This window comes from Elgaria multicarinata, chromosome 18 (assembly GCF_023053635.1).
Source record: "Elgaria multicarinata webbii isolate HBS135686 ecotype San Diego chromosome 18, rElgMul1.1.pri, whole genome shotgun sequence".
Taxonomy (NCBI): Eukaryota; Metazoa; Chordata; class Lepidosauria; order Squamata; family Anguidae; genus Elgaria; species Elgaria multicarinata.
Window position 1 is genome coordinate 10,805,220 of NC_086188.1, and position 15,837 is coordinate 10,821,056.

The 15,837-nt window shown below is 45.8% G+C and overlaps 1 protein-coding gene across 5 annotated transcripts in view; it reads left to right on the forward strand.

Annotated features, from left to right (window-relative positions):
- The window catches only part of ARVCF (ARVCF delta catenin family member), a 356,383-nt gene that overhangs the window by 322,797 nt on the left and 17,749 nt on the right, over window positions 1–15,837 (forward strand). For all 5 annotated transcript variants that reach the window (XM_063144150.1, XM_063144148.1, XM_063144149.1 and 2 more), the window contains 5 exons: window positions 6,186–6,313; window positions 7,288–7,438; window positions 9,630–9,822; window positions 13,499–13,610; window positions 15,380–15,470. In XM_063144150.1, coding sequence (XP_063000220.1) covers window positions 6,186–6,313; window positions 7,288–7,438; window positions 9,630–9,822; window positions 13,499–13,610; window positions 15,380–15,470 — 675 coding nt within the window. The remainder of the gene's footprint in view (window positions 1–6,185; window positions 6,314–7,287; window positions 7,439–9,629; window positions 9,823–13,498; window positions 13,611–15,379; window positions 15,471–15,837) is intronic.

The window sequence follows — 15,837 nt, forward strand, 5'->3', positions numbered from 1 at the left end:
GCAGTGTGGCGGAGTGGTATTTAGAACCTCCAGGGCTTCCTTTGAGGACACGTGATGGGTTTTGCAGAGCTGAGAAGAGCCAGGAGGCAGCTTTGACTGGGAACAGGGGAGGAGGGATGGGAATAATTGCAATTCACACCAACAAGTGGCAAAAATGAAGTGTGGCAGAAGTGTGGTACGGGAGGCAGTCCGAGCTGCAAAGAGCAAGCCAGTGCATCCCATAATTCAGTGCCGAAAAGGTATCATATTTTGTGTCAGGTGCCCAGCCTCCAAAGAATTTCAGCTGTCATTTTCTAAAAACAGAGGATGTTTTTAGTGGGCATGAGCTAAAATGGAGGAGATGTGTTTTGCGAAAACAGCAATTCTCTCTGTGTGTGTGTGTGTGAAATGCTGCTCCCTCCTCTAGCATTTCAGACAAAGATGAAGGGATTGTGAACTGGGAGGAGAAGATTCTCCTGCTCAGGGGGAGGACAAAAAAAAACCCCACACCTGTCTGCTTCTGGTCATAGAATAGCAGAGTTGGAAGGGGCCTACAAGGCCATCGAGTCCAACCCCCTGCTCAATGCAGGAATCCACCCTAAAGCATCCGACAGATGGTTGTCCAACTGCCTCTTGAATGTCTCTAGTGTGGGAGAGCCCACAACCTCCTTAGGTAACTGATTCCATTGTCGTACTGCTCTAACAGTCAGGAAGTTTTTCCTGATGTCCAGCTGGAATCTGGCTTCCTTTAACTTGAGCCCGTTATTCCGTGTCCTGCACTCTGGGAGGATGGAGAAGAGATCCTGGCCCTCCTCTGTGTGACAACCTTTTAAGTATTTGAAGAGTGCTATCATGTCTCCCCTCAATGTCCCCTCAACCCTCTGTGGCTGCCTTGGAATTTGAGAGGGAGACATTTTCTTCCTTCTCTTGTAATACCAGGACCAATGGGGACATCCCATGACACTGACGGGTGGGGATTCAGGACAGACAAAAGGAAGGACTTCTTTACACAGCTCACTATGGAATTTGCTACCCCAAAATGTAGTGATGGACACCTGCTTGGATGGTAAAACCATCCAGGAAGGGAATTGGAGACATTCCTGGAGGAGAAGGCCTCTTCCTGGGCGGCTATCTCTGCTCCCACCTTCTATCCTCCGTGACACATCCATGTTGTATCCTGATCTGCATTGAGATGTGTTTGGTCCCCATCATTCCAAATGCTGATCTACTGGATCTGCCATTGGACTGTCTTTAAAAAATTAACTCTCGCCATTTTTTGAAGACACTTCAGTTTTATCTTGATATATGGGTCACTTGCATGTGCTGAACTGGAGTGCAGAATACCAACTTGGGACGGTCCCAAACATGCCCTGTTCTTTCAGGATGAACCTCTTTGCCCCGCAGGACCAACCCTTCCCCTCGCATCCTCGTAAAGTGTTCATTTCGCAGCGGAAAACAAACCGTGCACCCTGGTCTGCTGCTCTTTCAGTTTGCAGAAGGGTGAACTTTACGCCGTTGGTAATGAAGTTACTAGGGCTTCCTTTGAAACTAGGCAGGAGTCCAAAATCAGCTCAGGTTCCCTGCGTGTTTGTTTGTTTGTTTTCACGGGAATTATTTGTTTAATGTTGGTTTCCACGACTGAGACTATTCTTTTGCTTTCTGTCTCACATTTTTCTAGTTGCTTAGGGAACTGCTTGCTTTTTCTCAACAATGCATACTTTTCTTTTCTTTTAACGTGACCTTGCAGAGAAGGAGCAGGCAGCTAGGCTTTCGGCATCCCTCACTGCCATCTGGCGGGCTTCTGTGGGATCTATTCTATTCCTGTTTTAAACTATTTGGCCTCAAGGATCATGGATAATCACCAATCTGTTACAGCAGCTTTTCCCCAGCCTGGTGCTCTCCAGATGTGTTGGACTGCAAATCCCATCATTCCCAGCAATGCTGGGAATGATGGGGGTTTCAGTGCAACACATCTGGAAGACACCTATCTTGGGGTAGTTGTGCAACAACTTAGGGCTGTGATCGTTAGCTGTTTCATTTATTTATTTATTTCATTTATATCCTGCCTTTTTTCCTCCAAGGAACCCAAGGCACTGGACATAATCCTCTTCCTCTCCATTTTATCCTCACAACAACAACCCTGTGAGGTAGGTTGGGCTGAGAATCCATGACTGGCCCAGAGTCACCCAATGAGCTTCCATGGCTGAGTGGGGACTAGAACCCGGATCTCCCGGCTCCCAGTCCAGCACTCTAGTTACTAGACCATACTGGCTCAAGACTATCTTTAGAACCATACTGGCTCTTTGCCCAGAGCAGGGGTGGGGGGGAAGGGCAATTTGCTTTGGGTACCTGCATAGTGGTGGGGTGCTGACAAGCAGTGTGTGTGTGTGTGTGTAAGTAAGTGTAAGAGAGAGAGAGAGGCACCCCCCATGAAAATTCCATTGCCCTGGACTCCCAGATCCCTCTGGGTGCCCCTGCCTTGAGTCCCCAAATTGCAATACGGGGTCCACTTTTAAACTTTTTACCATCATGTCCCATTCCCCCCTGTCCACTTTTTCCTGTTTTTCCCCCTCCCCACCCCCTCTCGTTCTCTGTGATTTTCCCCTCTTTCCTCCACGCTTTTTCCTTCCTCTCCAACAGGGTCAAGGAAAGTTTTCTGGGGACACCTTCAAGTTGCAGCTCTCCAATCCTCCGGCTGCTCTCAACCCTTACCTTTTCTGCAGGCCTAGCAAAGCCCTGCAGAAGTACCACTTCAGGGCTGTAGAAGCAACAGCTCCCCAACCAGCAGAGAAGGGAGAGGGCTTTGGGGAGGGGAAGGGTCTCACTAGACTCCGTTGTGAGCTTGATGGAGAGGCCGGATGCAGGCCAGTAGCCAGGGGTGTGCTACAGAGGGCCTCCCACCTTCAATTTTCGTTGCCCCCCCAATTTCTTTTTACAAACAAATTATTCAAAACAGTTTACAATTTTGTCTTTGAAAGGCCTGCAAACCAGATGAGCTGCCCTGCTTTGTTTTTGCCTTCCACCCCCAAACCTTTAGGCTGGCTACTGGCCTGGGCTGGTGGGCCATTTTTGGCCCACAGGCCAAAGGTTCCCCGTTCCTGCTGTCCATTTTTCTCCTCTTATTTTTCTCCCTTTCTTTCCTCCCTCCTCCTCCCTCTCCATTTTCCTCTCCTGTATTCTCCCCCTGCTTTCACTTTTACTTTTTATAGTTTCCTATTTCCAAAAGTCTTTCTCTCCTTGCCACTTTTTTATTATTCTTTTCCCTCTTCATCTTTTCTTAGAACATGAGTTGGCCCCTGCTTTGCCTTCTGATGGGTCTTTATCTTTAAAACAGAGTTGGAGATAACAGCAGGGATGCAGGAGATAACAATGACATCAGTGACTGTGGCCACGCCCCCTGACATGACATCCGTAGACAGGGCCGTGACCACTGATATCACCCAGGACACAGTGTTACTCTTCATGGTGTTGGAGATCTGACACACACACATTGCCACACACACATCCCCCCACACACACACCTCAAAAGAGTTCTACACTCTTTTGTGTTTTAAAAGCACAAACAAAACATCCGTTTGCACTCAGCATCTTCTTTCTTTTCTTTGTTGGCTCATTACCGGCCCTGATTGACCTTTTCGTCTCTTTCAAATTCCATGTTGTTGTTGTTCAGAGAAAGTGGCAGAGACAATTAGCTATATATTACACAAAAGTAGCAAGTACCGTGGAGGTAAAAAAAATAAAAAAATCAAGAAGATTTTGAAATTAAGGAAATGGGTTTAGGAGAGAAGCAGGTGTTTAATGGGAGTCGAACAGCTGTGCCTCGCAGGAATCTACTTCGAAAGGTACTTCAGGAAAAGGTTTGACGGTGCCGTGCACAGCTGGAAGAACATTGCAATAATTAAATAAAAATCCCTCCTGCAAACTGGGCAGCTGGATTGATTAAGACGACATGGGTGGCTAAGAAGTGATGCATGAATATTTTTGGGGTTCGGTTTAGCATTTGTTGCAAGGTGTACAGAAAACGTATCAAACTGGATGCATCCGGTGGTACAATTCTCCTTGCGTAAGCAACTGCAAGGCAATTCCTGTGACTATTTGGAAACAGGGTTGACAGGATGGGGCAGAGTCAGTTTTATTGGTGGGGGAAGGAGAGATGATCTTGGAGACTGAAATTCTGCTCACAAGAGACCAGCTGTGTGCAGACGTCCTCTCAAAATTCATCACCGTCTTCCCGGGCAGAAAAAAACGTGGGGTGCTTCAGCTGTTCATTTCTGGACAGATGTGCAGACACTTCAGTTCCAAATGTCATTGCTAAGTCAGATTGAGGTGACCCATCAAGTAAATCATAAATCTGGGCCCAATTCACAGTGCTGGTCTTAACATTCAAAGTCCTAAATGGCTTGGGGCCAGGTTACCTGAAGGATCATCTCCTCCATATATACCTGCCCGGACCCTAAGATATACCTGCCCGGACCCAGTTACCTAGGGAGGTTGTGGGCTCTCCCACACTAGAGGCCTTCAAGAGGCAGCTGGACAACCATCTGGCAGGGATGCTTTAGGGTGGATACCTGCATTGAGCAGGGATTTGGACTCAATGGCCTTGTAGGCCCCTTCCAACTCTGCTATTCTATGATTCTATGATTGTCTTTAGCCAACTTTCTCTGAGAGCCCCACCAAAGGAAGTGAGTTGGGTCGCCACTAAGAACAGGGCCTTTTTCTGTTGTGGCAACCCGTTTCTGGAACGAACTTCCCAGAAAGACTTGCCAGGTGCCCATGTTGTACCCTTTTCAGTGCCAGGTGAAGACGTACTTATTTTCCCAGGCATTTTAGTCTTTCACCTTATATTCTTTTATAAGGAGGAGGGCTTTCTCCGCTGTGGCACCCCGGCTGTGGAATGAGCTCCCCAGAGAGTTTCGCCCTGGCACCGACAGTGTACTCCTTTCTTCGCCAGCTGAAGGCCTTTTTATTTTCTCAGCATTTTAACACTAAATTTAACTTAAATTTAAACATTGCTGTTTTAATTCTATATTTTAACCTATATCGATTTTTGCTGTGTGGTTTTAATCCAGGTTGTGCTTTTTATATTGTATTTTGTATTCAGGTTTTTAAATTGTTGGTTGTTTTTATGCTTTTCATGGTTTTAATTTTTGTGAACCGCCCAGAGAGCTTCGGCTATTGGGCAGTATAAAAATGTAATAAATAAAATAAATAAATAAATAAATAATATCTGTGACTGTATTTTAAATCTTTGCATTGCTTTAGGTTTTAGTTTGGTTTTGGTTTTAAACCTTCGTATTTTAATTTATCATGTTGTGTTTTATGATTTTGATTGTTGCAAACTACTCAGAGACCTTCACTTATTGGGTGGTATAGAAATGTAATAAATAAATAAACAAAACAAAACAAAAATAAACCTATATTTGCGGTTGAACATTGGGGTGGACCCAGACTTAGCCATGTTCAGAACAGACCCACTAAAATCAGTGGGACTTAGGTTAACTGTACAAACTTGTCCCATAGATTTTAAAGGATCTGTTCTACAAATGGCTATGCCTAAATCCATCCCAAAGAGTTTGTTTTTTTCTGTTGTTGTTCCGCTACAGGTGTTAATATACTTAGCAATGCTGCAATGATTGTGTGATCATCAATTACTGCCATCGTGAATGGCTACTGTGCTTAGTGTTTAAACTTTAATTGTGACAGACTCTGGTTTTTGCATTTTATTACAAAGCTTTTCCTCTACACCCATGTATGTGTGTACACGCATGTTGTTGTTGTTTATTCGTTCAGTCGCTTCCGACTCTTCGTAACTTCATGGACCAGCCCACGCCAGAGCTTTCTGTTGGCCGTTGCCACCCCCAGCTCCCCCAAGGTCCAGTCTGTCACCTCCAGACTATCATCCCTCCATCTTGCCCTTGGTCGGCCCCTCTTCCTTTTGCCTTCCACTTTCCCTAGCATCAGCCTCTTCTCCAGGGTGTCCTGTCTTCTCATTATGTGCACACACACACACACACACACCTGCCAACTGAGGTGTGCATCTGCACAAACAGATTCTGGTCCATGCAATCTCATCCAATATTACTTTGTTTGTCTTTGTAGCACTCCAAGGCTCTTTCTGGCTTTGTTGCAGCTAGCTAACACGGCCACCCCTCCGGAGATCGGCATGTATCTTTACGTGTGGCTCGTTACCTTCCCTCCTCTTTTAGGCTTTGAATTGCTCTACCAGCCAGAGGTGGTGAGGCTTTATCTGTCCATCCTCACGGAAAGTCAGAATTTCAACACCCTGGAAGCAGCGGCTGGTGCTTTGCAGAACCTCAGCGCTGGAAACTGGACAGTGAGTGATCCTTGTTCGATTTACCCTTGACGCCATTCAGCTGTTTTCCTTTGCGAGGAGTTTATGCACCTTAGATTTCATTTAGAGCTGAGAGTGGCTTTGGAAAGGCGACCTGCCCATTTTCCTTATGATGTTTGTTTATGTCTTCATATCAGCAGTGGGGAACCAGTTTTGAAGGGGGATAGGAGCAAATGACACACAGCCGGCTTTGCTTACCCTTTGCCTTCAACAGAGAGAGGGCCAAGCTAAAGTCCCTCAGCAAGACATTCCAGATCCTGGGAGCAGCCTCCAAGAACGCCCTCTCCTGCATCCCTATTAGCCATGCTCCTGGTGGTGGTGGGACTAGGGATGTACAGATTTTGTCAAATCCATTCCGTCCGCGTTTCGTGGATTGTTAGGTGGCTTTCATTTTATCTTCCGCTCTTTGGCGGAATTGGATTCCTTCCAGTTCCGCAAATTTGCACTTCCAAAAGTGTGCCAATCCACCCCAAGAATGTGCAACACCCCACCGCCCAAATGTGCATGCTCATGCTTTAGCCTACAGGGGAACGTGCATTTTCAACCAGTGTTTGCTTTTAAATTTTATGTATTTTTCTATTGCAAAATCTGCGTGAAATTCCAGAAAGTTTAAAAAAAAAACAGCCTGCAAGTCCACGGAATCCGTGCAATGCGGGAAAAGCCATCCTGCTGTGGAATCCATGGGTTGGATTCATAGGCATCCAAACTCATTTGATTCTGTTTTGGATTTCTCTGGCATCCCTAGGTGTGAACAAGAGAAAGGCCTCTGACTGGCGATTATGGGAGGAAGGATACTGGATTAGGACCACTGGACTCATCCAGAATGGCTCTTAACATTCTGATAACTCAACAACTTTTTTTAAAATAATAATCATGTGATAGAAACATGGGCCACTGACTTGGAAGCCCTCTCAATTTCTTGGTTGCTTCCACCTCTCCCCCTTCCCTCCTGGCAGTGGTCGACGTACATCCGGGCAACGGTGAGAAAGGAGAGGGGTCTACCGGTCCTTGTGGAGCTCCTCCAGTCGGATTCTGACAAGGTGGTGAGAGCTGTGTCCATCGCCCTGCGGAATCTCTCCATGGACCGTCGCAACAAGGACCTCATAGGTGTGTCTCAAACAGCGTCCACATCAGCCACGTGGGTCCCTAAAATGAGGCAGGGAGGACCATTTCAGGGGGTGGGTGGGCAGGCTGTGGGCCTTGCGGGATCTACTTTGCTTTTTTCTTACTCAGACCCTGAGATCTACCCATGGGTGTACAAGACACAAACTAAGAATGAAGGAATTCCAAGCCCAGGGATCTGGTTTTGTGGACATACCAAAAATCCACTCCTTGTTGCTCCCAAGCTTTCTTCATTTAAGTCATATAATTTAGTGCAGTGGAGGGCTGGTGGTCGAGGGACTCATTTTGTCGCTGCTGTTGTTAGACAGTTGGGAGTCAGCCAATCTACTGCAGATCACCGAGGTATCTACCAATAGATCTAGATCAAACTTCTGCCCACATTTGCCCCATTTTACCAGGTGCTTTATTCCTACAACCACGGCTCAGGTGGAAGAGTAATTTCTCTCTCTCGCATTCTGAAGTCAGGAGTGCTACTAGAGAAAATGCCCTTTTCCCGGTTGTCACCCCGATAAATTCTGATTGCGGGGATGCCTGGAGAAGGAAAATACTGGACATGAAGCCTCTTAAGTAGGAGTTACATTGCATCCAGTTCCTGGCTGAGTTCACTATATCCATTAGCATCACCACCACCACCATCACCAACCAGGTTGGTCTCAATGACCTCAAGCATGAAAACTGAAAACCAGCTTTATTCCACTAAATGATAAAACGATACATCTGGGGGATTTTGGCCTTTGTCTCCTGGAGGCATTGGGAATGTCGCTTCATGCAAAGGACACGCACGCTTTGTTCAAGCGAGAGTTGAGAGATAGAAGCCCCTGTTGCTTTCATCCCTTCAGGACTATTCCAAGCATGTCTTGAGTATAGCGTGCATGCATGCGTCCGCATTAATGCGTGGCCATAACAGTTGTTCCCCAGCACCTGTTTGATGTGGGCTGTAAAGGGTAATATATGACAGTTACAAAAAATCCCAGTAAAGGATGCAAAGTCTTGTACTTTTCCTTCACGGCTGTAACAACCTCTTCTGTGCTTGCTTGTGGGCAAAGAGTTCTCAGGAACATCCAAGCGAGAGTCTGGAACTTGTGGAAATGCTTAGTTCAGGCCTGCTGAGCCATTTCCTTTGTACCTTACGGCACAAGGAGCTGCCTTAGGGCCTAGCTGAAGTGACATTGGCACTAGACACGTTTGCTGAATCGTGCATTTCCCCATCTGTGCATAAACTGGTCTTATTCTAGTATTAAAAGGGCAAATGCACGAAGGATGGGAGGACAGAGGCATTGTGGGAAATTAAAATGGCAGCTCCCTGATCTACCCTGGTGCTGATTGGCCTGCTGCTGTTGCCACCTGCAGCCTAAGCCACCAGCCAAATCCACAAGTAGGCAGGGGAAATCAAAGGACACTTTGACAAGGGTCCTTTCAAACTTGGAGCTGGCTCTGGCTGAACTCTCCTCGCCTCTACCTCCCCATGATCCATTGCCCCGCACCCAATGACTTTTCTCCCAGTCTGGGAGTGAAGCCAAGGGACCACGGAATTTAGCAGTGGAGGCCGGTGGCTCTGATTTCGGCAGGGCTATGGATCCATTCTTGGTTTCAGTCAGAACCAGCTGGAACTCTAAATGAGTTATCCAAGGGGCTGAACACAAAATGTGGGGAAACACCAACCTCCCCTGGAGTTTAATTGACCAAAAGTGGGGAAGAAGAGGGTTCCGTTCTTCTCGCCCATGTATCCCTTTTCATGTAAAAATGCATCCTCACTCCTTGCTTTATACATGACTGGGTGAGATACATGATTAGGCCGGTGTATGTGCCATCTATAGTTTAGCCCTTACACCAGGAGTAGGCAACCTGGTACCCTCCAGATGTTTTGGACTACCACTCCCATCAGCCCCAATCATTCGCTGGGGCTGATGGGGGGTGTAGTCCAAAGCATCTGTAAAGCCCCAGGATGCCTACCCTTGATCTAGCACATTACCATCTACCCTCTTCGTAGGTCTCCAACCTCTCAGGTAGAAAGTCCTTTTAAGCCTTTCTTAGACCGTTTCGAACTGGAGGTGATGGGGAACAGAGCTGGGACTTCCAGACATACAAAGCCTGATCTCAGCCCTGAGCTACGACCTCATGGTTTTCCTTCAGCAATGTTTGTATTTGACTCACGGGAGTGCCTTCTGCTCTTCAGGTAGCTATGCCATGGGTGAGCTGGTAAGAAATTTGCCTAGCAGGCAGCAGCGGTCCTCGAAAAACCTGGAGGAGGACACCGTGGTAGCGGTGCTGAACACCATCCACGAAATCATTACCGACAGCTCCGAAAACGCCAGGTCCCTGATCCAAACGCAAGGCATTCAGAAGCTGGTTGCAATCAGCAAGTCAAGGTTAGTTTTTAACATACCGTATTTCTTCGGTTCTAAGATGCCGTCGATTCTAAGACGCACCCCATTTTTAGAGATGTTTATTTGGGGAAAAAGGGCATCTTAGAATCGAAGAAATACTTCCCTCACTGCCCAGCCAACCTCCTCCCCTCCCTCTGCGCTTTCTTCTAACGGTTGTGTCCTTTTCTTTTTTCCCTCTGCGAGAGAAGAAACTGCCGTTTGCGCGGGAAGAAGGGGGGGCGTTGAAACAAAGAGTAAACTTAACTCTCCAGTCCCGCTCTTTACTTGTCTGTGCACCAGGGGACGCCGACATGCGAGTAAGTCCCATGGAAATCGATGGGACTTACGAATAAATTTGCCTAACAAAAAACCAGGCGCTTACCCTCCCAGCTCCTCCTCGCTCACATGGCTCGAGGCTGCTGCAGGAGCTTCCTCTTTTCCTCTTACCGCATTGCTTCGATTCTAAGACGCCATCGATTCTAAGACGCACTCCATTTTTAGAGCTGTTTATTTAGGGGGAAAAGTGCATCTTAGAATCGAAGAAATACGGTAACCACAGAAAGCTATTTCGGGTGCAATACATGTTTAGAGCGAAAAATGTCCTACAACTCCCCAGCTGTTCATGGTCTAAACAAGCAAAGGATTGGACCCTTGGTTTTTAAATCAACTGCAGGAAGCAAAGACAGAGGAAGATGACTTCAAATGATTTGTCCATCTAGCCTGGTCCTGTCTACTGGTCTTAACTCAGGGTATTTGACCCTGGGAGTTTCAGGGGGTGGGTTGGCTTGACAGAGTTCTGTGATGTGTATGACTCACTTTACATCTGCAAACTGATTTGCTGGCTGTTTGTGCATCTTGTGTGTCTGGGGTGGGAGGGAGGGAGGGATGTTCTTCGACTTGCACAAGTTTCTGAGCAATTTGCACACATTTGGTTGTGATTTGCACAAAGTTCTCAGAAATTTGCGCAAATAGCAAAACCTTCCCCGACCTCTCAAATGTGCAAAATTCCCCAAAAATCTGCAAACTGGCCTGACTTGCTACAGGTCAAAGAAAACCCATCAAACTCCACTCCCCAAACGGATTTCTCTCGTATCCCGAGTCTGAACTAGTCACCTACAGAAGGATTTAGAAACTAAGACCAAGGGCTTCTTGTAATTAGTCTGAGTGTTGCAGGTTGTCCACTCTTGAAGTATATGAAAGGCAGCCAAGAAATGTTTTAAATAAAATAAATTAATAGACAGATAAATGATTGAAGCCTGTGAGAAAATGCATGCTCTGTGCATATGCAGGAACTCATTTTCTGTTCCAAGCCGGGCAAGAACTTTAATGTCTGTGGTGCTGCTTTCTGAAAGAGGCAATGCAAAAGCTCCATGACATCATCCACTATTTGCTCTACGGAGGCCTGTAAACGGAATCCCACCCCTGCCCCATCACCACATCTTTCCAAGGTGCAGCTGCTGCGCTTAAAGCCCACGCCGTAACGACACCTCATAAATCAGGGCCTTTAATAGGTTGCGTTGACTTCAGAGACGAGATCAATAGCATGAAACGATCCATCATCTCGGGGGAAGATTCCCTCGCTGCCTGCTCTATTCCTCAGCCTCGGATGTGCGTACATCAGGCGCCATCGTTTAAGGAAATCCAGGCATTTATCGGCAAAGTGGGAGACGTTTGTCCTTTCGCAACATTCCATTATATGGGCGGCAATGATAAGGCTGTTAACAAAATAAATGGGATGGCGCGGAGCGATCGTAAGGGGGTGGGGGATCATCTCAAACAGATCTCGCTTTTGCCAAAAGGGCGTCAGAGAGAGCAGCTGCTGCCTTTGGGGTTTACTCAAAGGCAGGCCTTTTCCCCACATGCTCTGCCTCTCCAAACTCAGCTTAGAAAGTCCAGAACACAAAGTCCAGCATCCTCTTTTTTCTTCAGCTTCAAACTCCTCCTCCTCTCTGAGAAAGCATCTCCATCAGTAGCAAATTCCAGCTGGGTGCATCAGAGAGAAAGGTTCCTTCCCTTCTAACACTGTCTCCAGTCCAGCAGAGCATTTTGTCATTTTATCATGTAATAACGTGAAGGACTTGGATCTTCAATTTGCTATTTTTCTTCTGCCTTCTCAATGCCTTCTTTGCCTTTTTGTATCATGCCACTGTAAGCCATCATTTTAAACAGAAAACTGCCTCAAATGCATTGGCAGAAAGGTGGTATAGAAATATAGCAAATTAACAAAGACGTACAACTTTTAACGGGGGGGGGGGATAAATTTAGGGTTTCATGACAATTCCCTCTTAAAACCTCATTCCCTTTCTTCTGTTCAAATATTTAAGCCTGTAGAGCTTGGCTGTTGGATCTCTTTCAGCCCAAGAGCCCAAATTCCACTTTGAAGAAGCTCTTGGAGACCACATTCCAGCAGTGGGTGGGCCAAAGGCAAAATGGAGCAGGTCCAAAATACAAGAAAGGCCAGCTTATTTTAGCTTAAAGCTCCTACTGGGCCTGTTCACACAACACGCTAAACCATGGTTGGGCCGCTAACCCTTTTGCAGTAAACGCAGTGTGTTTAAACCATGGTTATATAGCCACTATGGTTTGGAATGGTTCACCCGACACGCTAAGTCATGGGTTCGCATGATATGCTAAGCCATAATGGCCCCGTTCAGACAACACGCTAAACCATGCTGCTTAACCACAAAATGGTTAATGGAATGCATTCCGTTAACCATTTTATGGTTAAGCAGCATGGTTTAGCGTGTTGTCTGAACGGGGCCAATGTCTAGCTCAACATGCTTAACTATTGTGGCTTAGCATGTCATCTGAACAGGGTCACTGCTAGTAATTAAGTTTTAGGAGAGGGATTTCAACCTGTTTTGGTTAGGGAGAAAAACATGCGAAAGCATCTGAAGGCCTAGAGCAATTTCCTAGTCTCCACGTCCCAGATTTCTGGGCTTCTGAAGCTCCTGCTGTACACAGACACCTATAAGAAGCCAGAGGGCTATCCCATTTGCTCCTTCACCTACGTTCCTTGGCCTCTGGCCTCATCTTCTTTGTCAACAGTGCACCCTCTGCTTATTTGATTATTTTGATACATTTTTTCAGCAAGAGACTTGCCTGTAATGTTTCATAGAATCATAGAATAGTAGAGTTGGAAGGGACCTATAAGGCCATTGAGTCCAACACCTTGCTCAATGCAGGAATTCACCTTAAAGCATCCCTGACAGGCGGCTGTCCAGCTGCCTCTTGAATGCTTCTCGTGTGGGAGACCCCACAACCTCCCTAGGCAATTGGTTCCATTGTCATACTACTCTTACAGTCAGGAAGTTTTTCCTGATGTCCAGCTGGAATCTGGCTTCCTGTCACTTGAGCCCGTTATTCCGTGTCCTGCACTCTGGGATGATGGAGAAGAGATCCTGGCCCTCCTGTGTGTGACGACCTTTCACATATTTGAACACTGCTATTATGTCTCCCCTCTGCCCTCTCTTCTCCAGGCTAAACATGGCTACTTCTTTCAGTCTCTCCTCTTAGGGCTTTGTTTCCAGATCACTGATCATCCCCTTTTTGTACAGTGGTGGTGGTGGTTTTTTATCTGAGTGAATAAACAGAACCTTTCCAAAAAAATAATTTTGTTTGACTTTTAACTTTTGCTTTTTTGTGCATCCTATCCTCCCCCTCCCACCTCCAAAACCAGCCAGTCCTCCAGGGAAACAAAGGCAGCTTCTCATGTTCTTCAGATGACCTGGAGTTACAAAGAGCTACGGAACATTTTGCAGAAGGAAGGCTGGAATAAATCCCATTTCCAGGTGAAGACCATGCAGGGTTCTAATCAAGAATCGCAGTGAGAGCAAATGGGAATTCAGCTTAGGGATGGGTGAAAGATTTGTTCAGTTTGCATTTCAGTGCAAATGTACCAAATTAACGTTTCCCAGACCTAAACACGGAACATGATTTGCAACTGAAATCCATACATTTCCAAAGTTTGTAAAGTGGTTCACCCTCCCTCTCCCACAATGCATAAGAGGGGTTTTTTTAAAAAAAAATGAGCACAAATGCATTTCCAATGGGGAAAATGTCTATATTTGCCAATGCGCACACAAAATGAGTACATTTGGAGGGAATGCATGCAAAAAAATACATTCGAATTTTGTGCCACCGTAAGAAAAATCGTATCCAGTCCAAAGCAGGATTAGGATGGAACAAACATATCAGTGGAAAAATAGAAACCTGAGCAGAATCTAGCTTTCTTTCTTTCTTTATTTATTTATTTATTACATTTTTATGCCGCCCAATAGCCGAAGCTCTCTGGGCGGTTCACTGAGCTTGACAGTTTCACCCATGCTAGCTTAGCTTAAATTATTTTGGCTTCCATAAGGTTAAAGGTACAAACAGAAAGACAGAGTGGTGTTAAATTTGCCCCAAACTAAATAAACCCCAAATATAGTAAGGAAACCCAGATTTGGTTATACAGAACCAATTATGTATATCTGTTTATAGTGTTGCATGTTAGGAGTGGAGGCACTATTACTGCCTCATGGGGAAATGGCATGGAAATTGGGGTTAGGTAGGCTAGACGGATTTGAGAAGGCAAGGAACAATTGGCACAGACAGTGTATAATTTTTTATATTACACATTTAAACTTTTATATCCCACCATTCCATTAAAGTAATGCATAACACTGGAATCCTATATGTTTCTGCTCAGAAGTAAGCCCCACTGAATTCAAAGATTCCAGCCTGCGCTAGCTTATACAGCTCCCTTTATTTATTTATTTATTTATTTATTACATTTATATACCTCCCCATAGCTGAAGCTGTCTGGGTGGTTTACAACTCATGAAGGGCCTTTAATAGTGAACTCTTGTGGTGAGTGCCGACAAAACTGGAGGACGAGCATGGCCCCTGAGAAATAAAAAGGTAGTGTCTGCATGCTTGGGGAATAAATGTTTCCCCCCTTCCACCGAAAACAAAGAGGCAAAAGTCTTAAAACCAGCCCAGTGAGGGTTTAGCATGCTTAATAGCCATGGGATATTGTGTACTGGTTAGAAAAGAAAAATAGAGAACTGAGAAACAGGTATGTTCAAAGACAAAGCATCCTGAAGGTGGGCATGGCTGAGTGGAATACTGCACAGGAGCAATCCTGCTAGGAGGAGAGGATACGCTGCAACATTTTGTTGCAGGTCCCATTTGTCAATTCCTAAAAACAATACTAAGGCATCACACCAGCCCAAATGGCTGTTATGGGGACCAGGTCTGAGTTGGTGAAACAATTGTCCAGAAGCACAACTGCTTAGTAAGTAATTTTAGACACGATTCACAAACATTTGTTGCTATGACACAACTCCTCAGTTCTCCAGACCCAATACGACCATAACGTGCAGACACACACAAACACACACACACCACTGGAGAAATGAGGTTGTGCAAACTTTTTGCTGAGTTATCACCATACTAAAAATAGGAATTAGAGCACAGAGCAGTTTCCTTTGAATGAGTGTTTCATGATAACTTTTAAAAGCCGATTTTAAAGTTGCTGACTCCAGCGTTTTCATTTCCCCCCCCCTTTCTGTTCTAGTCTGCATCTGCTACTCCGAAGGGATCCAAAGGTACCTCTTGCAAATCCGGCTATGATGACAGCACTCTGCCTCTTGTGGATAAAAGTCAAGGTCTGTGCCCGTCCCAGAGGTGTCGTTTTGGCCTGGGCCAAACTAGACATCATGTTAATCACAAGATCATCCATTGAGTATTTCTCAAATTTAGCAGTTGCGAAAGCCCACTGAGATTGTAACCACTGTAGGGGTGGCTGATTAAATGCTCCCTCCCTCCACACTGTGGCCTCAATGAAGATCATATGCAACCCCCCCCCCCATGGCTGCTGTTTAGTAAAGCATTGAAGGGCCAGACACGTGATTAACATCATATCGAGATCGGCCCTTAAAATGCAGCATACTCTGCTTATGCTACGGATAGCCATTTTGGATGCCGTGCAGTGAGACTGTTTCCCTAGCTCTGCAGTGCCAATCAACTAGTAAA